At 40.1% G+C, this 22,577-nt stretch overlaps 1 protein-coding gene across 1 annotated transcript in view; it reads left to right on the forward strand.

Annotated features, from left to right (window-relative positions):
• Nucleotides 1–22,577, forward strand: part of Micu2 (mitochondrial calcium uptake 2) — a 127,915-nt gene that overhangs the window by 33,475 nt on the left and 71,863 nt on the right. Inside the window, exon 2 of the mRNA XM_004670526.2 lies at nt 7,362–7,500. Coding sequence (XP_004670583.1) covers nt 7,362–7,500 — 139 coding nt within the window. The remainder of the gene's footprint in view (nt 1–7,361; nt 7,501–22,577) is intronic.

Genomic DNA, 22,577 nt, shown 5'->3' on the forward strand with positions numbered 1-22,577 from the left:
TTGTTTTCTGGAGGGGGCTGGAAAAAGAGATAATGCCCCCTGAGGAGACTTTTATGCCCATGTTTTAGGGAGGGATGACTTCCCAATGAAGGAGGACCTGTGGCGGTCAGGGAAGGAGCCGGGTTGGCTTTACAATTGGTTCAGAGTTAGCATGTAGGAAATTTTAGTATTCCACACTTCAAATTCAGTTTGGACTCAAAAATTTAAAAGCTTGTGCAGGGGAATTGACTCAGTAGCTAAAGGCACTAGCTTGCAAAGTTTGACAACTGGGATTCATGTGAAATCAGTCTGACTTAATCATTTTGTTATTGTTGTTTTTAAGAATTAACAGGGGCGGGAGCTAGAGGAATGGCTTAGCAGTTAAGGCACATGCCTGTGAAGACTAAGGACCCAGGTTCGATTCTCCAGGTCCCACGTGAACCAGGTGCACATGGGGGCATATGGAGTTTGTTTGCAGTGGCTGAAGGCCCTGGTGTGCCCATTCTCACACACACACTCCCCCCCCCCCCCCGCCAATCTCAAGTAAATAAATAAAAATGTTTAAAAAAAAAGAATTAACAGGATCACTCTGCTTTATGTCTTTCTAGACACACTGTTCTGGAAATTTACTAGAGATTGAATATTTGTCCATATGTGCAGAATAACTACCTATATTTAATTGCAGAAAGCAGTTCTTGGAGATAGGAATTTGAAGCAGCTATGATCACTATAAATGTACAATAAGAACTTATATCTTATATCTTACATCACCCTTCCAACCTTACTTGGTGGCCAACAAGTAAACGAGAAGATGGCTGGCCAGCTTCATAGCACTGATTTGCTTACCACTTTTGGAAAAAGAGTTCTTCTGAAAGAAAAGCATCAGGGTTTTTGTTTGCTTGCTTGCCTCTTGCTAATATGCTATTAAGTCTGCAGAGTTTAATCTGGAGGTTTTGATAACTCCAACAATAGATAACTTTAATCCCCCAGCTGAGACAAAAGTCAAATCATCTCTTTTCTATTCTGGGTTTTTCAAGTAGACTTAAAGCCAAGCACTAGAACAAGCTGGTTTATACATAAAAAGAATCTTTTAAGAAGTGAAATCTCCAGGGGTAGGAAGTCCTAAGGGATTCTCAGCTATCTGTCACCCCAAGAGGATGGAGAATCAGATAAGGAATGGGAAGAGGACTGATTTCAGAATCTTAAAGAGCCAGGCATGGTGGTGCATACCTTTAATCCCAGCACTTGGGAGGCAAGGGTAGGAGATTGCCATGAGTTCAAAGCCACCCTGACACTACATAATAAATTCCAGTCAGCCTGGGCTAGAGCAAGACCCTGCCTTGAAAAACAAAAACAACCTTGGGATGATTCAGAAGGTATCATAGTGCTGGAAAAAACTAAGTGGAGTACTGAATAACATCTCAGTCACACCTTCCAATGCTCGGGGTCTAATGCGGAAGAGGTGGCAGAAAAAATGTAAGTGCCAAAGGAAGGGTAGGACTCCAGACACAAAATGGCATGCATATCCATGACCCCACCGTGCCTGACACTACCTACACAAGACCATCATAAGAGGAGGAAAGATCATGACATCTCTGAGAACAATGCCTAATGCTGATGAATTAATCAAGGTCTATAGGAAATGAAAACTCATAGGTGCCTCACAATAAAGCCTATCATATTGTACAGTATATTCCATTACAAAAATTAAAAAAGGAGCTGGAAAGATGGCTTAGTAGATAAGGCACTTGTCTACAAAGCCAAAGGACCCAGGTTTGATTCTCCAGGACCCACATGAGCCCATACATGTACAAGGAGTTCATTTGCAGAGCCTGGAGGCCCTGGATTACCCATTCTCTATCTGCCTCTTTCTGTCTGTCTGTCTGTCTCAAATAAATAAATATAAAATATTAAAAAAAAAATAGAACAAAAGGGCTGAGGAGATGGCTTAGCGGTTACGGCATTTGCCTTCGATTCCCCAAGGCCCACCTTAGCCAGATGCACAAGGTGGCACGTGCATCTGGAGTTAAGTTTGCAGCTGCTGAAGGCCCTGATGCACCCATTCTCTTCTCTTCTCTTCTCTTCTCTTCTCTTCTCTTCTCTTCTCTTCTCTTCTCTTCTCTTCTCTTCTCTTCTCAACTCTCCTCTCCTCCTCCCTCTCCCTCTCCCCCTCCCTCCCTCTCTCCCTCTTTCTCAAATAAATAAATAAAAATAGAAAGAATCACATGGGGTGGCAGCAGACCCAGATTTTCTTAGTCATCTGACCTTGTATGTACACAGATAGCTGAAAGAGTGCCTTTTCTGGCATGACTTCTTATTCATGGTTTCTAAAACGGAATTCACAATCTTTACATTTCAGCCTCCCAACATGTACCAACAGTCTGGCAAAGAGACAATTGTTTAATCAACTGAACCAGGCCTCAAGATATTCCATATATCGACTGATCAAGAAGCAGGAAAAAGTCTTAACTGCTTATAAGAGTGTTGATTTGGTTTTCATTTGTTTTTACTTTTCCAGGCTAGCCTAAAGTCAAAAAAACAACAACAACAAAGAAGCGCTGAAGCGTGCTGGCACACGCCTTTAATCCCAGCACTCAGGAGGCAGAAGTAGGAGGATTATATGAGTTCAAGGCCACCCTGAGACTACATAGTGAATTCCAGGTCAGCTTAGACTAGAGTGAAACCCTACCTCCAAAAAACAAAATAAAACAAACCAAAAAAAAAGAGTAAGTGCTGAATCATGATATGCGAGATCCTGTTTCTGTATTTCCGTATAGGTTCTTGTGTCTTACATATATGACAACTATTGTATAAAAACAAGTCAAACTCATTTTTTGTAGTGTTCTGATAATTCTGTTTTGTTCCTTTTTGACTTTTTTTTATTTTTTTCATGACAACTTTCATACATATAGGCTTCTATACATATTTGTGATGTACCTCCAGAGACCCTGTACACCACAGCTCCTTAAAATGTGTCTGGCAACACCATATGAGGCCATATTACTAAATGTAGGAGATCATGAAAAGTTTGGCAATAGTGAATGGTTGCTGAACACACAAACACCACAAATTAATTCAAAATCAAATGCATAATGAATCTAAGGTGTTTCAGGCAATATTCATCTATGTTTCATCATATGACTTCTCTCTAGCCTTGGTTCTGAACATATACCATGTGCAGTTTGCACTGTATATATATGGTCACACCATGCAACATCAACAAGAGCTCCCTGAAACACCTTGGCTCACATTTGAAACTATTGTATGTTATATCAGGTACACATGATAACTACTACACTACAGAAACTATTGTACATTATGAATCACAGTATTTTTACTATATTTACAAGGTTTTCTGCTTTTGCAGAAACATGGTTAAATTCTGGAAAACAGAGTTGGAGGGATGGTTCAGTGGTTAAGGCGCTTGCCTGCAAAGCCAAAGGACCTGGGTTCGATTCCCCAACACCCACATAAGCCAGATGTACAAGGTGGTGCATATATCTGGAGTTTTACAGTGGCTCTGGTGCACCCATTCTCTCACTATCTGCACCTCTCTCTCTCTCTCTCTCTCTCTCATAAATAAATAAATAATAAAATTATGGAAAATAGATAGCATCTTCCCACCATAATTTCTCAGTATAGAAGTACCAAAATACTATGCTCTTCGATTTTATTGTAGAATGTTTGATTTTAAATATTTTTATTTTTATTTAGTTGAGAGAGAGAATGAGCACACCCAGGCCTCCAGCCACTGCAGACAAACTCCAAACACATGTGCCACCTTGTGCATCTGGCTTACGTGGGTCCTGGGGAATTGAACCCAGGTCCTTTGGCTTTGCAGGCAAGTGCCTTAACCTCTAGGCCATCTCTCCAGCCCTAGAATGTTTGATTTTGAACATTGCTTCCTGAATTGCTGGTTTGAGCTTCATAAAAAGGTGTTCGATAAATTTTGGCTTAGAGTAATACAGAGTTTCCAACAATTCTTGAAAGGTCCTAAATATGTGTGCCATTTTGTACCATATATTTATATGAATCAGCATTTTTAGCATTGATGATTATGAAATAAAAATAATGACAAAAAATTCTAAAGATGCTCTGTGTCCTGCATTATCAAGTATTCAGTCAAGATTTAATTCTTTACATAAAATTTAACAAGTACATCATCGCATTAATGTACAAATTGGCTTTTTTGTTTTGTTTTGTTTTTGTTTTTCGAGATAGGGTCTCACTCTAGCCCTGGCTGACCTGGGATTCACTATTTCACTATGTACTCTCAGGGTGGCCTCGAACTCACAGCAATCCTTCTACCTCTGGCTCCTGAGTGCTGGAATAAAGGCATGACCACAATGCATGGCCCAAATTGGCTTTTGTCTTTAATAAATGGTCAAATTATACATTTACCAAAGGATTATTTGTCTTGACATTTGTTACACCTTCTCACCTTCTCTATACAACCTGATACTCTGAGTGCATTTACCTATCTGCAAGCCATTTTCTTTGTCTAGCTTACTTACCAAGTCCAGTTTACCACAAATGTCCCACAAGTGGGAAAAGGAAGTTAGAGATTAAAGAAGGGAAATCAGTGCCCTATGGTAAATTTATGGTGTGAAAACAGGAACAACAAAAAAGCCACCTGAGGTCTCCAAGGGAAGGGGGAAAAGAAGAAAGAAACATGAGGAGAGAGAACTCATGGGCACATGAGTCAGGGAAAACAGAAATAGATTCAAGGTGTGAACCGAGACGTGAAGAAAGAAAGAAAGAAAAGGAACAGGATGGGAAATAGTTTATTTTTCCCACCAAAACCTCATTGCAAACTATGTGTTAATTGTTCAAGGTACTAGAGGATAATTTGGCATGCACTGTCCTATGCTATAAACTGGTTAACCAAGCATAGTGTGGAACTCAAAAAGATGTGACTCCTAGGGACTGGAGAGATGGCTTAGCAGTTAAAGCACTTGCCTGCAAAGCCAAAGGACCCAGGTTTGATTCCCCCAGGAACCATGTAAGCCAGATGCATGAGGTGACATATGTGTCTGGAGTTCATTTGCAATGTCTGGATGCCATGGTATGCCCATCCTCCCTCCCTCCCTCCCTCTCTCTCTCTCTCTCTCTCTCTCTCTCTCTCTCTCTCTCTCTCTCAAATAAATAAATGTTCTTTCAGGAGAAAAAAAAAGATGTGACTCTTGATCCTAGCACAGAGCTAGTCATAGAAGTAGGTGTTCTCTAAGTCCCATCCAGTAACTTTGACATTTGATCGGAATAGTTATGAAAATAATGAAAGCCTGACAAATAAAGGACTGAAACTTGCATTAACATATTAATCTTCCAAATGATATGAAATAAGCATAATATGCATGTGTATTGTTTATACTGGTGATCCTTGTAATCTGGATGGTATCTGTTCATATGGTACATGCATGTGTGTGCAGAGGCCACAGGAGGAGGCCACAGGAGGATGTTAGGTGTCCACTTACCATTCTTCAGCCTTTAATCCCAGCACTCAGAAGGCAGAGGTAGGAAAGCCCCTATGCATTCCATAGCTTGGGACTATAGAGTCGAGCTCTAGGTAGTCCTGGGCTAGAGTGAGACTCTACCTTGGGAGAAAAAAAAAGAGGGGAGGGAGGGAATTACCATGGGATATATTTTATAATCATGGAAAATGTTAATAAAAATTTAAAAAAATAAAATAAAAAAAAAGAAAGAAAGATGAAGGTGTCGGTTCAGTTAGTTATGAACAACTCTGGTATTGGAAAATAAGAACAAATGTTTGTTTCAGGATTTGAAAACATGCTTTTTCTGTCTAGAATGATTTTGCTATACTTTTTTTTTTTTTTTTTTTTTTTTTTTTGTTTTTCGAGGTAGGGTCTCACTCTAGCCCAGGCTGACCTGGAATTCACTATGGAGTCTCAGGGTGGCCTCGAAGTCATGGCGATCCTCCTACCTCTGCCTCCCGAGTGCTGGGATTAAAGGCGTGCGCCACCACGCCCGGCTTGATTTTGTTATACTTTTAAAGACTACATATTAGTGTTATATAAAATAAAAAATATAAAAATTCTCCCATTATTAGCATATGTGCTCAGCAGCTTTTGATTCTTCTAATACGTAGAGCTTGCAAATGCTGTGATGTTTCTGATTACATCAGCCAAAAGAGGCTGTTGATAGCTTTGAATGTGGAGAAGTTTAAGCAGCCAGAATTCACAAAGCGTAAGAAATATTAATGTGTCCAGGAAGGACATGTAATCCAAATAAAAGTGATGCCTTGGGAAAGCAGACCACAGAAGTGCACCAGCAGTACTCTCTCATGGTCAGGGCTCCTCACTAACATCATCGTTGGTGCCATCTGCTATCCAGCCACAAGGCCCAAGAAGACATTATGGCACTGAATCCCTTTGAGTGGAACAGACATGGGTTTTTAGCCTGGCTTTGCTGAATCTAATGCACTGGTTTCCACAACTACTACAGTGTCTATTATCAGAGTTACTGTGATGGTTAACTAAGCACTTTCTAAGATGTTCCATTAGTCAGTGTAGCATGTAGTAAGTGCTCAGTGAAGTTAGTAATAAAGATTTCAGCACTAGTCTCTTTCAACAGTTGTTGGACCCAGGTCCTGGATGCCTGAGATACAGATTCTTACACTTAACAAAATTTACCCATCAATATCTTTTTAGCATTTTCATCACTTTTTTTGCCGGGAGGGAGGGGGTGGCTTGGTCTCACTCTAGCCCATGCTGACTTGGAATTGACTATAGTCTCAGGCTGGCCTCAAATTTATAGTGATCCTCCTGCCTCTGCCTCCCAAATGCTAGGATTAAAGGCGTGTATTTACACCTTTACGCTTTGTACTCATGGTTTCTCTAGCATGTTTCTGAAAGCAGAGCTGTTGAAAGCATGACTTTACATGAGCTATTGCCTGCCTATCTGCCTATCTTGTTTTCTGTCCCTATTATTTCTCATTCACTCTAATGAAATTGGCTAACTTAGCAGTTTATTCCTACTGCATGTACTTTTGCTTAAAATGTTCTTACTCAAGATAACCACATGACTCAAAAGGGTCACTCCTTCACAAAGACCTTCTCTTGCTACTCTTCTACAGTGTTGTCCTCCTATCACTTTCCTTGCCCTGTTTTGTATTTCTCTGTGGCATTTCCCATCATCTCACATTAGTTTATTCTGTTGCTCATTGTCATTCTCCTATTCTGGAATGTTAACTTCCCTCCAGCTAGGTGCCTAAAACTTAGCAGAGTAGGCACTCAGTTAATATTTGTTAAATGAATAAAAGTTTGATGATTATCAGACCTAATTTACTCTGTAAAGGTCATTCTAAAAGTAGTTGAGTTTGAAAATCATACTGAAAAAATCTTAAATTTATTTATTTATTTTAGAAAAATGACTTTGGATCCATGGAGAAACTTTCTCTTCGTAAACAGAGGTTCATGCAGTTTTCTTCACTGGAACATGAGGGAGAATATTACATGACACCTCGAGATTTCCTCTTTTCAGTAATGTTTGAGCAAATGGAACGTGAGTTGTTTTTGGTTGTTTTGTTTTTTTTTTCCTTAAGCTAAAAATAAAGTTTAGTGTTGGAAATCTTTTTTCAAAATTGGTAACAAGTTTTCTATATTTTAATTATCATCATTGTTTGTGTTATTCATTTACTTATGTTATGACAGAAGTGTAGACTTTCTTGTGTGTCTGTCTTAGAAGTCATTGTTTTGCATAGAGGTTTTTCTAAAAAGACAAAAAAGGTGAGTTTTTAAATGCCACTAAATAATTTAATTATTAATTTGACTGGTGTGTTAGTTTTTGGTAGGACTGGTGTTTAAAATTGGAGTGGAAATGAAGTAGATTAGTAAAGTGAGCCATTTAACACTCCATAGTAGAAAATCCCCCAAAAAAAAAAAATCTAATACAACAAAAACTAATTATATAATTTTATAAACAGTAAACTCACAATTATTATCTTAAACTCTTAGTTTTATCATTTGTACTAATCCTTTTACTTTACAGCAGATAGATTGTATACATGTTGTAGCTGTCTGTGAAAAGCATCTTGTTCTCCTGATGCTGTTCCATAGTGTTATCCCTTGCCCTAAAATAGGTTCAAGTGAAGCAGCTGAACATTGAGGGCAAAGTGAACTGTCAGGGAAGATAGACTGAATTGGTAAAGGCTGAGAGGACTTGAGAAGTCATGGAGAATGCTTTGGACATAAAATGAATGATTGTAGCATATTCAGTGGACAGTCAGTTCACCAATCACTGGAAAAAGGGCTATTTTGGGCAAATTTTGGAGATTATGTTAAAAAAAAAAAAAAAAGGAAAACTCAGGTATGGTGGCACATGCCTTTTATCCTAGCACTTGAGGGGCAGAAGTAGGAAGATTGCTGTGAGTTCAAGGTCAGCCTGGACTAAAGCAAGATCTTACCTCAAAAAAAAAAAAAGTAAAAGCCATTGATGGTACAGAAGATTGCAGTGAGCTACCTATGACCTAAGGGGTATGTACTTAGAGGAAATGGATGGACTTCCATCTGAATTAATGGGGGATTAATGCAGGTTTGCAATCAGAAAAATCAGGTGACAAAAATATATTTTACAGGGTTTTTGTTTACATTATTTTATTTCTTCTTTAAGTAGTTTTTATTTATTTGCAAGCAAAGAGAATGAAAAAAAATCATTACATCAGGGTCTCTTTCCACTGCAAATAAACTTCAAAAGCATATACCACCTTGTGCATCTGGCTTTTCATGAGTACTGGGGAATCAAACCAAAGTTGTTAGTCGTTGCAAGCAAGTGCCTGTATACAACTTTTTTGGGGAAAAATTTAGCAGTATGTCTCAAAAACTTTAGAAATATTGACCTACATTAATGCAGTAAGAGCATTAATGAAATAAAATGATGAAAGATTTATTTATAAAAAAATAGTTCAGGGCTGGAAAGATGGTTTAGCGGTTAAGCACTTGCCTATGAAGCCTAAGGACCCCAGTTCGAGGCTCGATTCCCAGGACCCACGTTAGCCAGATGCACAAGGGGGCTCATGCGTCTGGAGTTCGTTTGCAGTGGCTGGAGGCCATGGCACAACCATTCTGTCTCTCTCTCTGCCTCTTTCTCTGTCACTCTCAAATAAATAAAAATAAACAAAAATATTTTAAAAAAATAGTTCAGCCTCTGACATCTAGAACTTGAATATCATCACTCCTGTCATCATAGCAGAAAAGGAGGCTGGGGAGATGGTTCCGTACATAAGAGCATTTGCCACATAAGCATGAAAATATGAGTGTGGTTCCAGCTCCTACATACACAATGAGACATGGCCACACATACCTGGAGCTCTGTAATCAGCCAGTCTGACTGAAAGTAATTTTACCTTCCATGAGACTCTCATCTCAAGGAAACAAAGCAGAAGCTTGATAGGGGAAGACACTCAATGTTCTCTGGTCTACTCATACATATGCATGGGGTGCTTGCATCTACATGCGTGTGCATACACATATACACACAAAAGATGAAAAACAGAATCAGCAAATCAGGTCCATCAGAGGTCATAATCCAAATTCAAATTTCAGGACACTGTATGACCTGAAAACTGGAAACAGATACAACATCAGAGCTAGGCCAGATCAAAAACCACCCAGAACCCACCCAAAGTCAGGATCCGAATCAATTTAAAGGATAATTGACTAACTGCTAGAATAAGAATATGAATTTGAGAGATTAAAAACTCCTGAAGACTAACTAGGTGTGGTGGCTCACACTTGTAGTCCCAGCACTGAGGCTGAGATAGGAGAAGGTAGGAGAATCACCTTAAATTCGAGGCTAGCTTGATGCTGCAGAGTGAATCCCAGGTCAGCCTGGGCTAGAGTGAGACCCTGCCTCCAAAAATAAATAACATTCCTGATGACTCAGCTGTAAAGAGGCACATTTACTGTTGTGCAAATAAGCATCAGTCTGTACCTAGACAAATCATAGTACCTGCTGAAAGCTAAAGGAAAGCACAAAGTCTTGAAAGAAACCAGAGGAAAACAAACACTTTACCAAAGAAGAGCAAGGATATGAGTTGTGTCATGTGAACAAGAAGGTAGGTCGCTATTTAAAATCTTGAAAGAAAAATCTGCCAACCTAGAATTCTATATTTAGTGAATTGTCCTTCAAAAAGAGAAAGGCTTTCTGTGGTAAACAAACACTGATGGATTTTATTGCCACTAGGATCTGCTTTAATAAGAGATGTTGAATGTAGTTCTGCAGAGAAAAGGAAAATAATACAGATCGAGACCTCAGAAAGGAAGAGAATTGAAGAAAGCAAACTTAAATTATTTTCTGTTATTTGTAACAGATTTAAATGATAACAGTTTATTTAAGATAAAAATAGAGGCCCCATCCCAGCAGAGGTAGAAGGATCACTGTGAGTTATGGGGGACTGGACAGATGGCTCAATAGTTAAAGGCGTTTGCCTGCAATGCTTAACAACCCAAGTTTGATTCCCCAGTCCCCAGATAAAGCCAGATGCACAAAGTGGTAAATGCATCTGGAGTTCCTTTGCAAGGGCTGGAGGCTATGGTGCACCCATCCTGTTTATCTCTCTCTGCTTGCAAATAAATAAAAAATATTTTTAAAAAATAAACAGTAGGGATGTGGACACAAAACTGGGTGGTCAAATTTTATGCATGCTTGAAGTGTGATAATGGTATAGAAGGAAAAGGTTGGAAATACTCTGTTGTAAGTCACATTTACTACCCATGTAGCTTATAGTATTCTTTGAAAGTGAACTTATTAGTTATAAATTAAATTGCAAATTTTAGGGCAATCACTGAATTTTTTTAAATTTTTGTTTATTGAGGTAGCTCAACTCACAGTGATCCTCCCTCCTTGTCTGAGATTATAAGTGTGAAAACCCATGTGGGGCTTCTATTTTTATTTTAAATAAAATGTTATCATTAAGCTGGGCATGATGGCCCATGTTCAATCCCAGCACTCGGTAGGCAAAGGTAGGAGAATCGCCATGAGTTTGAGGCTACCCTGAGACTACATAGTGAATTCCAGGTCAGCCTGAGCTAGAGTGAGACCCTACCTCAGGGGGAAAAAAAAAAAAAAAAAAAAAAGTTATCATTTATATATATTTAATGTTTGATGGGTTGCTTTTAGATATTTTCATACAAGTACTTTGACCTCTCTGCCCTCCTCAAAACTTCTCCTTTTTGTTTGTTGGGGGAAGGTTAGTTTTTGTTTAAACCTTTTATTGATAGCCTCTATTGTGCCCTGATCAGAATCCCCCTCCCATATATCAACCTTCTATATCACCCCTCCACTGAACCCCTTCTTTTTCTAACTAGTCCCTCTTGTATTTTGATGTCATCAATTTTTTCCCCTTATATTATACAGGTATTGTGTAAATAGTATCAGCCACTGTGAGTCCATGAATATCATCAAGTCTACTTTGTGTCGGGAAGACAGCATTCCAGAGTACTCCTCCACAGTTTTTGACTTAGATTCTTCCTGCCACCTCTTCTACAGTTGTCCCTGAGCCTTGGAGGGTATGGTAGAGATGTCTCAGTTAATGCTAAACATCCCACTGTCATTTTTTATCAAGTGAGCTGTGAATCTACCTGGTAGTCACCAGCATCTAAAAGGAAATAACTTCTCTAACCAAAATTGAAAGAAGCTTTATTTAATATGTGGGTATTAACATAAATATTTGGAGGGCAGTTTGTGGGCATATTATATCCATTTAGCCAGGTAACAGTAGTAGCTTCCCCACCCCCAGGGCTTATGTCCTCCCCAGTCATAGGCTTTTGACTAGGTCTTCAGTACCAGGCCAGAATTCTGTCCTGTGGAGCAGGACACAGATTCAGTCAGAGAGCAGTTGGTTTGCCCCATAACAGACATGCCACCATTGTGCCAGTTGGAACATTTTGCTTGCTTGACTGGCCAGCCATAAAGCTTGCATGGTCCACTGCTGACTAAGCCCATTGTTGGCTTTTCTCCCCCAACAGCACTTTCCAACTCTAGCAGTTGGTCAACAGGGAGGAGGCTTCCAGCTCAACTCCCAGCTTGATTTCGTAGTATCCTGCAGTCAGTGCATGTGGTGTCTTCAGCAGTAGTGTCTTACTATCTAGTTCTGTTGTACAATCAAGAGCCCTGGCAATAGTCTACATTGTCTAAAGCATTTCTTAAACAAGAAAAAAGTACTAGGCCTAAAGAATGATTAAAATAAGCCATATTAAAATTAGAATTTTTGGTCTAGGTAGACAGCTTAGCAGTTAAGGCACTTGCCTGCAAAGCCAAAGGACCTAGGTTCAATTCCCCAGGACCCATGTAAGCCAGATGCACAAGGTGGCACATGCATCTGGAGGTTGTTTGCAGTGGCTGGAGACCCTGGCATACCCATTCATTCTCTCTCATTCTCTCTCTCTCTCTCTCTCTCTCTCTCTCTCTCTTTCTGTCTGTCTTTCTCCCCCCCCCAATAAATAATTTTTTAAAGTATTTAAAAGCAAATTAGAACTTTTGTGGGGCTAGGGAGGTGGCTCAACAGTTAAAGGCACTTGTTTGCAAAGGCTGCCAGATTCCACCAAAAGCCAGATGCACAAAGTGGCTCTTGCATCAAGAGTTAGTTTGCAATGGTAAGAGGCCCTGGCATGCCAGTAATATCTCTCCCCTCCCCAACCTGTGTGCATGCATGTGTGCACACATTCTCTCTCTCTCTCTCTCTCTTGCACACAGATATTTCTTTTAAAAAAGTAAGGGTTGGAGAGATGGCTTAGCACATAAGGCACTTGCCTGCAAAGCCAAAGGATCCAGGTTCAATCCCTAGGACCTAAATAAGCTACATGCACAGGGTGGTGCACACATCTGGAGTTCATTTGCAGCAGCTGGAGACCCTGGTGTGCCCATTCTCTATCTGTCTCATTCTCTCTCACACACACATAAATAATTTTAAATTAAAATTAAATAAAACTGTTGTTTATCTAAAGTTACCTTAGATAAATTGGGAAAAAAACAAAAGCTGGCAAAAATTTACTTATAACATAGTAAATGGACGAAACTACAATGAAGGAGTGAAGGATGGGCCACCTTAGGACATGCCAAGTGACACAGCAATTATTTCAAAGTAGCCTCACTTGAGAAACTACCTTTAGAAAGGGCCACCTGTTTTTTCCTGCAGCAAGCCATAATGGTTCTTTGGAGAGGAACATCCTACACAAACTAAGGCAAGAAAAATAGCCTTGATCACTACACTGGAAACTGGAGTCATACTTCACAGCCCCAATTAACAATCTCTTTGAAATAACCTATTGCACGTGTGCGTGGGTGGGTGTATGTGTGTATGTGTGTGGGCGTGTGTGTTCACTCTCTCTCGCCCTTCCCTCCAAAAATGGACAGAAGAAATATTCATGGAAGAGGAAAAATATGAAAAATAAGTATAAACATGTCTACCCTTCATTGTAACTGTAATAAAATACTATTTTATGCTTAATAGATTAGTGACAGTTTGATAACAAAGGTTGGAGAGAGTGCATATTGTCAGTGACATAGATAGTCAAAGACTGGGGCTGGAGAGATGGCTTAGTGGTTAAGCGCTTACCTGTGAAGCCTAAGGACCCCAGTTCAAGGCTCCATTCCCCAGGGCCCATGTTAGCCAGATGCACAAAGGCGGCACGTGCCTGGAGTTCATTTACAGTGGCTGGAAGCCCTGGCGTGCCCATTCTCTCTTTTTCTGTCCCTCCCTCCTTCCCTCCCTCCCTCCCTTCCCTCCCTCTCTCTCTCAAATAAATAAAAATAAACAAAAAATATTTTTTTAAAAAAAGATAGTCAAAGACTGTTGTAAACTCTTGGTTGGAAATTAAATTAAAACTACTGCTTTGGAAAATAATTTGGGACTACTTTGTAAAGTTAAATGTTTCCTAACTTTTAAAAAAAATTTTTTTGTTCATTTTTATTTGTTTATTTGAGAGTGACAGAGAAACAGGCAGATAGAGAGAGAGAGAGAATGGGTGCGCCAGGGCTTCCAGCCACTGCAAACAAACTCCAGACACATGCGCCCCCCCCCCCCCCCCCCGTGCATCTGGCTAACATGGGTCCTGGAGAATCAAGCCTCAAACCGGCATCCTTAGGCTTCACAGGCAAGCGCTTAACCACTAAGCCATCTCTCCAGCCCATGTTACCTAACTTTTGATCTACGTTCCTGTTACTAGGTATATGTTCTCTAATCCAACAGGAATACATGTCAGTGTGCCATATTGTATATGCATAAGAATGTTTATAGTGGGATGTAGAGATGCCTCAGCCATTAAGGTGCTTTTTTACAAAGCCTAACATCCTAGGTTCATTTCCCCAGTACCCACATAAAATCAGATACACAAAGTGGCACATGCATCTGAAGATCATCTGCAGGGAGCAACAGTCCTGGCATGCCCATATTCATATCTTCTCCCCGTCTCTCTCCTTGCAAATAAATAAATTAAAAATTTAAAGAAAAATGATTCTAGCAATAGGGTTGGCTTAGAAAGAAAAAAAGCTAGAAGCAACCTAGATGTTCATCAGTAGGAGAATGGATAATTTTGTGTATGCTCAGACTATGGACTGTTATTCAGTAAGAGTAGATAAACTTGAGATAATATGCATGATGGCAACATAAAGAGTTTTGAAGGGTCCACTGTTCTCTGAAGCTGATAAATGAGAAATGTTAAGTCTCTGGTGTTAGAATTCAGGATTGACTAGGGCAATGTAAGGAATATAAGAAAGAGAGAAGAGCCAACCTCAACAGCATAGACTTTAATGGAGTACACGGAGGGCAGCCTTCTCCCGCAGGAAATAAGAATGGCCGCCCTTGAGTGGGCACCGGCGATTTTAAGGAATTAGTTTTCAGGACAGCCTGAGCTGGGGAGGGGTGTATGGGGTTAGAGTTAAACAAACTTTAGGTTTTCCCTATACACTGTTTACTTTTCTTTGGGAGTGAATAATGGGAAGGTAGAGCCTTTATTTTTGTTTATGGATCATCCACTGAGAGGGGATTAGGGCTGCTTCTTAAGTGGCCTGATAAGTCCTAGAGTCTTGCCCTCTTCAAATATATGTTTTATGGCTCCAAAGAATTCTCTAGGGAGGTCACTGATTCATAAATCCTTCATCTGAAGATGGTTCTGAGGTTATGTTAGAAAATTTAGAAACATTAAGTCAAGAAACGCTAATATAATTAGCTAAGAAAATGTCCAAGTCTAAAACTAAGACCACCCCTCCCTCCCTACCTATCCCAGCTCCATGAAATAGAAACAAACTCCAGGCTGCTGCAGCCAGGAACATAGGGCTTTCTCTCACCCCACCTGTCAGAGGGTTTTCCTGGGAGGAATAGTACTTTCATGTCCCTTGACACACCCTGCCGTGTTGCTGAGGCTGGGAGGTGGGAGCACCTTCTCCCTCCTTGTCCTCACTGTGCATTGGAATTTGTGCTTCTGAGAACACTAGAGACCTGACTGCATCATTCAGAAAGAACTGCACTGTTGTTCCTCTCTCCAGCTCCAGAGCTCTAACCTCAGACGTTTGGTCTAGGAAGTAGAGCAGGTTTGGGGAGGGAAGAAGAAGAAAAAAAAAAGCTCCCAATCTCTTTTCAATTATACCAACTTTATCTGTAACAGAAAATGAATTTCAAGCACTCTCAAAAACAAGGTGTGGCACACAGCTTCAGGTTGCTCAGATGAACTTTTAGACCAGGCACAGTTATGGAGGAAGGGATATTTATTGAAACTTGCAGATCCAGGGAAAGTTTCATAATGGCAGAAGAAGTTGGCCCTGTTTAAAGGACCAAGCAGAGAGAGAGAGAGAAGCCAAAAGCCACACTACACAGCACACTTCAGGAACTCCAGGCAGAACTAGACACTTTGCATATATTTAGATTGGAATTCCAAACCCACCACCACACCTTAGGGCTGGACCCTAAGATCCTCCCAGTGGCACTCAGTGGGTGCAGATCCAAACAACAAACTAATAAAACATTGAATGTATTAGGGGCCATCTATTCAGACTACCACACAAGGGTAGGTAAGTCAGGCATATTGGCCCTTGCCTGTATTCTCAGCAGTCAGGATGCTAGAAGATAGCCAATTTGAGGCCAGTCTGTACTACATAGCAAATAAACCCTGTCTCCAAAAAGTAAATAAACAAGTTAGGCTTGGTGGCACACACCTGTAATCCCAGCACTCAGAAGGCAGAGGTATGAAGATCATTGTGAGTTCAAGGCCAGCCTGGAACTTGTAAGGAAAGTGTAAAAGAAAAGCAAAAGAGGGGCTGGAGAGGTGGCTTAGCAGTTAAGGTGCATGCCTGCGAAGCCTAAGGACCCAGGTTCAATTCTTGAGGTCCTATGTAAGCCAGATGCATATGGTGGTACATGCATCTGGAGTTTGTTTGCAGTGGCTAGAGGCCCTGGTGTGCCCATTCTCTCTCCCCCCCCCCATAAATAAACAAAAATGTTTAAAAATATCTTTTAAGTATTTTTACCTAGAAAATAATCCTAATTCCAGTAAGTGTTTTGACATAGGGCTATAATTACATATGAAACACTAATTTGTGCCGTTTGTGTGAAGTATTGAAGTAAACCATCATGGTGTTCCCTCTGCATAGAAAAATGTCATCTGAACTGAATTGGTTTGTTGATGGTGACTAGATTGCTAATATATTTAGTTGCCACTGAAAAAATGCACGTTCCTGTACAATGCAGCAGTATTCTATGCAATACAGCAGTTAATGAGTTGTAGTTCTATTAAAACAATAAAGTTGTATTGAGTAAAAAAAAATATCTTTTTAAAAAAAGAAAAAGAAAAGCAAAAGAGAACACCAAACTTGATCTCTACAGACAAACTGTTTATTGAGAGATACAGCAAGAGGCAGCAGCCTTCCTGCAGGATGAAGGCTGAAGCACTGGGCCAGGCTAGAGTTCAAATTTATAAGGAGGATACTAAGACAAATAGACTGAATTAGCTGCAGGTCCAAGGGAAGTAGATAAGGCATCAAAGTTATTTTCTCAGAATAGGCTTTTTAGCAGAATTGTCTAGGGAGGACTAGATATCTCCGTTCTTTATGGCCTTCTAATCTTAAAGTTAGTAATTAAGTTCCCTCCAGTTTGCAGAGAAGGCTACTAATCCTCAGTCTGGGCTCTGAAAGGATAAAAAAGATTGGAGAGAACTGGGGATTAATGGGAGTATTTAGGGGAAGACTGTATGGGCTAGAACAGGGGTGAAGAGCTCTCTTAGACTACTTCCTGCTACTACTTCCTGCTAAGGGGGGCCAGTAGATCTCTCGGTGTCCCGTGCTGTCCTGTGGAGGTTGGATGTCCAGAGGCTGATATTCAGTGGCCATGAGGAATTCAGTAACTCACTGTGAAGTGAAGGTATGTATTCTGTCTTGGAGGAATTCAGTGAGGTATCTGAGTATGCAAGGACTAAAAGAAAGAGTGAATATTATAATCGGGAATAAAGTACATGTCAGAGACAGAATAGGTTTAACTTGAAAGTAGTAGAACTGTAAGGTAATTTTTTTTAAACTTAAAAACGATAGATATTCTAGCTGGCCACAGAGAGGTATCAGGTCAGATGCAGAGAAATAATATTATTGGCCATTAAAAAGGCTAATACAGCCCAAAATATTATTGGCTCTGGATTTGAACCATTTATTTCTCCACAATTGCTGCAGTCCAATGTTGAAGTTCTAGTCACAAGGGTGGCTTCTGAGAGCCTCAGCTTTCGGTTCTTCATTTGATTTTGTTCTTGTGTACATAGTAGGCTGTGGTTCCACATAGCTTTTATGAACAGCCAAGGTGACAGCTCTTCAGGAGAGTGATAGTTATCTGAGCCATTAGGAAAGAAACTCATAGATCATATTAAATCTATTAGCTACTATGATCTGATTAATATCTATATATGAGTTTTCTTATATGTGACATGACATTTGCAGGTGACATTATATCTAAGGTTGAAAAATAATAACATAAGTGGTAGGTAAGAAAACAGGGGTGTTATCTGTAAGAAAGAAGGAATTGTTGTTAACTTGGGAGTTAATTGGAATTTTTGGAAATATAAAGGTTTGGCTTAGGTAAGGTAGAAAGTATAAGAAACTAGTATTGAAAGAATATTTGAAACATCTTAAACAATTTTAAGTTTAAATATGGTAGATATTAACAAATTAATTAATTTTAAAGCTTAGTTATCAGGTTTAAAAGTTTTTGTAAGTACTTAATATAGAAAGCTTATACTTTTTACTTACTTAGTCCAGAGATCAAAAGGCCTGGCTTTAGAGGAACTAATGGAGGTATGTTTGGCTGAAAAAGTTTAGTTTGATTGATTTTTACAGGCACAATAAATTTTATATAATTAGGTCCAGGGTTTTTGTTTGTGTGTGTGTATCTGTTTGGTTCTTTTTAATAAGTTCATAGCAAACAAATAAAAGTTTTAGACCTAACAGGAAATCATATAAGAGTATATAACACTTAAGAAACCTATTGTTGTGAACAGGTGTTTACCCAACAAAACACAGGTTTTTTAAAAGATGGAAAACATACGTGCTCATCGTTTGGATAGGACTTAGTTACTTTTACAACCCTTTTAATCTATCATCACATATTATATATTTTATTTCTTTGTTTAGGATCAGACCTATGGTCAGGAAGAATTTGTTATCAGGGACAAAGGAATCAACTTTTCTTGTTAACCCATCTTATCTTAACTGAAAACACTTTAACTGAAGACATATTTTTAGGCAGAATTCACTTCAGAAAGAGGGAGAAAGCTTTCACGAAGCTTCTTGCATGGAGTTCCCAAACACTGATTTGTTCCAGAGTTCCACATCCTTGACAGTCCTCTGTTTGAATTTTCCTGTGCTTGTTGAGGAAAGAGATTTATAGTCTGTGAGGGTTAAGACATTCCTTTCTGTCAAATAAGACAGGTTGCTGTCTCCTGAGATAAGATAGTTATATATTGTCTAAAATGGCCAGGCCTGGAATCAGTTCCTATTTGTTTAACTTTAGTTGTAAATTTTTACAGAATTTTTGTTAACTATTAGCTATCATAAAGGAATCTTCTTTGCAGCAGCTTCAGAAGAGGGAAGTTCAATATCTGTTACTTCACTGAAAGTGTTAGGTATAGCCATGCATTTTTATAGATACATTGATTATATTCCATCCAGACTGACATATGCTAGGAATATTAGAAATACGATATTTTTCAATAGTTTCCTTCAACAGAAAGCATGTATACCATATCTTAACATTGGTAAATATAGATAAAACATATCAACATATTTGTGTTTTGTTAGTAAACCCAAATTAATCATTTCTCTAAAGATTCATGTCATAATAAACACTCAGAAGGCATTGTTAGAGGCAGGATCAAACCTGGAATATAAATATACCTATGGTTACAGTAAGCATGAACAAGCATAAAGTCAGATACATATATATAAACCTGGTTTTAGTAATTTAACATTATGTTAAAATATATAAGCATCAAAATACTGACCATAAACATTGGAACAATTAGTGACCATGAATTTAGTCACACATCAAAACAGACTACATAAAATATAGATAACATGACATGACATAGTTGGCCAGCATTAGACATGACAAAGAAAATGACACATGAAGAAATTTTTTGTTTCTGAAGATTTTTAGCTTTACTTTGTTTTGGAGAAAGATCTAACATGTGAAAGAGGCCTGCATGCCTCTGAGAAGGCATGGAGTTGATGAGAAGGTCCTCTTGTTTCTACCTGGAGCCATAAGCAATGGTCTGTATGCCCATTGTTAATGATGGGTAAAGGAAGGCCCACACAGGAGAAAACAGAGTCCCCATCTCACCATGTGGCTGTTGATCATAGGTAGATTTCTCTAGAGAAGCAAATCATGTTAAAAATCTTCGAGGGAAAACAAGAGGTGTAAGGAAACCAGTGGAATCTGGAGAATGGGCTGGAGGCCATCCTCAAAGGCCAGTTTTATAGCTGTACTTTGAACAGAAACAAGTTGAGCTAACTTAAGTGCAGTTTAGGATTATTATACTCAGAGAGAGAGAGAAATTGTCATTTGTAGTGGCATGGTAAAGGAGGACTTGTGGTCATCTTCTTGGACTAAGTAAGGGTGGGTCACTAATAGGAACTGTGTAACGGTGTGGAAGGAAGGTTGTTTCCCCAGAAGGTCATGGTTTGGAGAGCAGAACTGACATAGAAGAGATCAGGGGTAGAAGATTAGCAGATCCAGTTTATGAAGTTATCAAGATCTTTAAGAATTTGGAAGCCAAATGTGTCATTTTCAGCCAAAGGGAATCATTGTCCAATTTCTTTTGTGGCCAAACCATATTGCAGTAAAAAATTAGGCACTTGGACTCTGTGTCTCCAAGATTGGTCAGGAGACAACCCAGCAGGAAGGTCGGTGGAGTTTTGGAAATTTGGGAATCCATAAAGGGTTGAAAAGTGCCAGGGCGTCTGTCTGAGGATCAGGAGTCCCTGATCTGAAAACAGAGGTTGGAGACCTTCTCCTGGAGGACAGGGAGTTCAGAAGGCATTCTGACTGGAGACTCCTAGGTCAGTTCTCTAGAACAAGACAAGGGAGCAGGGTCTGTCTTCCTAGGTACCTTAGGAAGCTAGACGAACAGACAGACAGAGGCTTACTCATACCCTCTTAGGGCTAAAATGAAGTAGATATGGCAAGTGGCCTTTCTGTGGTTGGAGGAGGGGCATGTGGATTATTCTACCAGGCTGTTGGAGCTTTGTTCGAACCATCTGGGAGTTTTGAGAGCCCAGGGTACTTGGAATTTTCAAGCAATGTATCATGGTTAAAGGAGAGAGAGAGAGAGAAGGTATATACCAGAAACTATGGGATTGTGATTTGGGCCTAGCACAGGCAGCCACCAAAACAACAGGGTAATAGTTGCCCTTAGTTTGAACTTTAAAGCTGACTTTTTTCTTTTCTTTTCTTTTTTCTTTCTATTAGCCATTAGCCACAGGCAAGGACCTCACTAGGTGCCTGTGTTTGTTAATTTTATCTGGCTGTGAGGCAGTTGCTGGTTTACTATGATTGTCCCGCCTCCCCTACAGGTTTTTCTCTGGCAGGAAAAGGGAAAAGCAAGGAGAAAGAAATTAGGTATCCATATGCAGAAGTTAAAGAAACACAGTAAAGATAGGAGTTCCTTTGAGAAGGCAAGGGTTGTATTTGATTTAGTGAGATGGCTTGAATTTGGTGTGAGAAGGAAAGACCCTGGCAAGTTATGGCAGCTGACAGAACTGTGTGTGGGAAATAGTTTTAGGAGGGACAGGAGCAGGGGAGAAAACCTCGCATACCATTTGCAGTACCATTGGCCGTGTCCTTGGAGAAAGTTATCAAGACCAATGAAAATGTTGAAATCCAAAGCTGCTGCCAAATTTGAGGCAGGAGCTCAGGAAGTTCAAGCTCCTTTAAACTAGTCTTGAGACATACCAATGGAGTGTCTTTCAAAGCAGATAATTTAGAGCCCATTTTGGAGGACAAAGACTAGAGTGATCAGTCCCACCACCAGGGACATCTCCAAGGTTTAGGGAGGGCAAATGAAACCCAAGGATTAGAAGAGAGTATCTCCGTACTCTCATAATGCTTGGGCTGTCCAATGGAACAATACATGGGAGACTCCCAGAGTCTCCAATAGTCCATGGACTGAAAAATGAGAAACTCCCAGAGTCCCTAAGGTCTGAGGCAGGGCACCTCCACCACAAACTGAAAGTGAATACCTTATCCTGAAGTAATTTGATGAGGGTGTGGATGCAGCAGATCACACAGCCAGAGGCCTCTTATCTGGAGTTCAGAAGTCTGGCAGGAGAGGGGAAGAGAACAAGAGAGATATGACCCAGTGGATTACCCAGAGGGCTGTCAGAGACTCGGCTGAGCTTTAGAGAGGGATTTTGAACATACCAGGGAGTAGCCCTGGACAGAAATCCTCTGTCTCCACAGACAAGCTGCCGAGCTCACACAGTCCGAGGGGCAGAGTGAGAAGGAAAAGAGAAAGAGAAAGCTGCCAGTTGTCAAGATGGGTTTACGCAGAGCACCAATAAAGCTCCCTGAGCTGCAAAGCTGAACAGAACTTGCACTGCTCGTGAACACAAAAAGCCAGAGGCCTCAGGTCAGACTGGTGACCATTTAGTCCAACGTAGTGAGCTCGGTGGGTGTCTGTGCTCCCAAGGGGGTGAAACACTGTCAGGGAAGTGATAAAGAGGAGAGGGAAAGGAAAGTGTTGGGTGTGCAGCCCAAAAGCCACAGAGGGCTCCGATCTGAGTCACAGCACCAAATGTAAGGAAAGTGTAAGAGAAAAGCAAAAGAGAACACCAGACTTGATCTCTACAGACAAACTGTTTATTGGAAGGTTCAGTGAGGAGCCAGCAGTCTTCCTGCAGGATGAAGGCTGAAGCACTAAGTCAGGCTGGGGTTCAAACTTTTAAGGAGAATCCTAAGACAAACAGAGTTAGCTTCAGGTCCAAGGGAAGTAGATAAGGCATCAAAGTTATTTGCTCAGGGCTGGAGAGATGGCTTAGCGGTTAAGCGCTTGCCTCTGAAGCCTAAGGACTCCAGTTTGAGGCTCCGTTCCCCAGGACCCACGTTAGCCAGA

Source organism: Jaculus jaculus, chromosome 7 (assembly GCF_020740685.1).
Source record: "Jaculus jaculus isolate mJacJac1 chromosome 7, mJacJac1.mat.Y.cur, whole genome shotgun sequence".
NCBI classification, from domain to species: Eukaryota; Metazoa; Chordata; class Mammalia; order Rodentia; family Dipodidae; genus Jaculus; species Jaculus jaculus.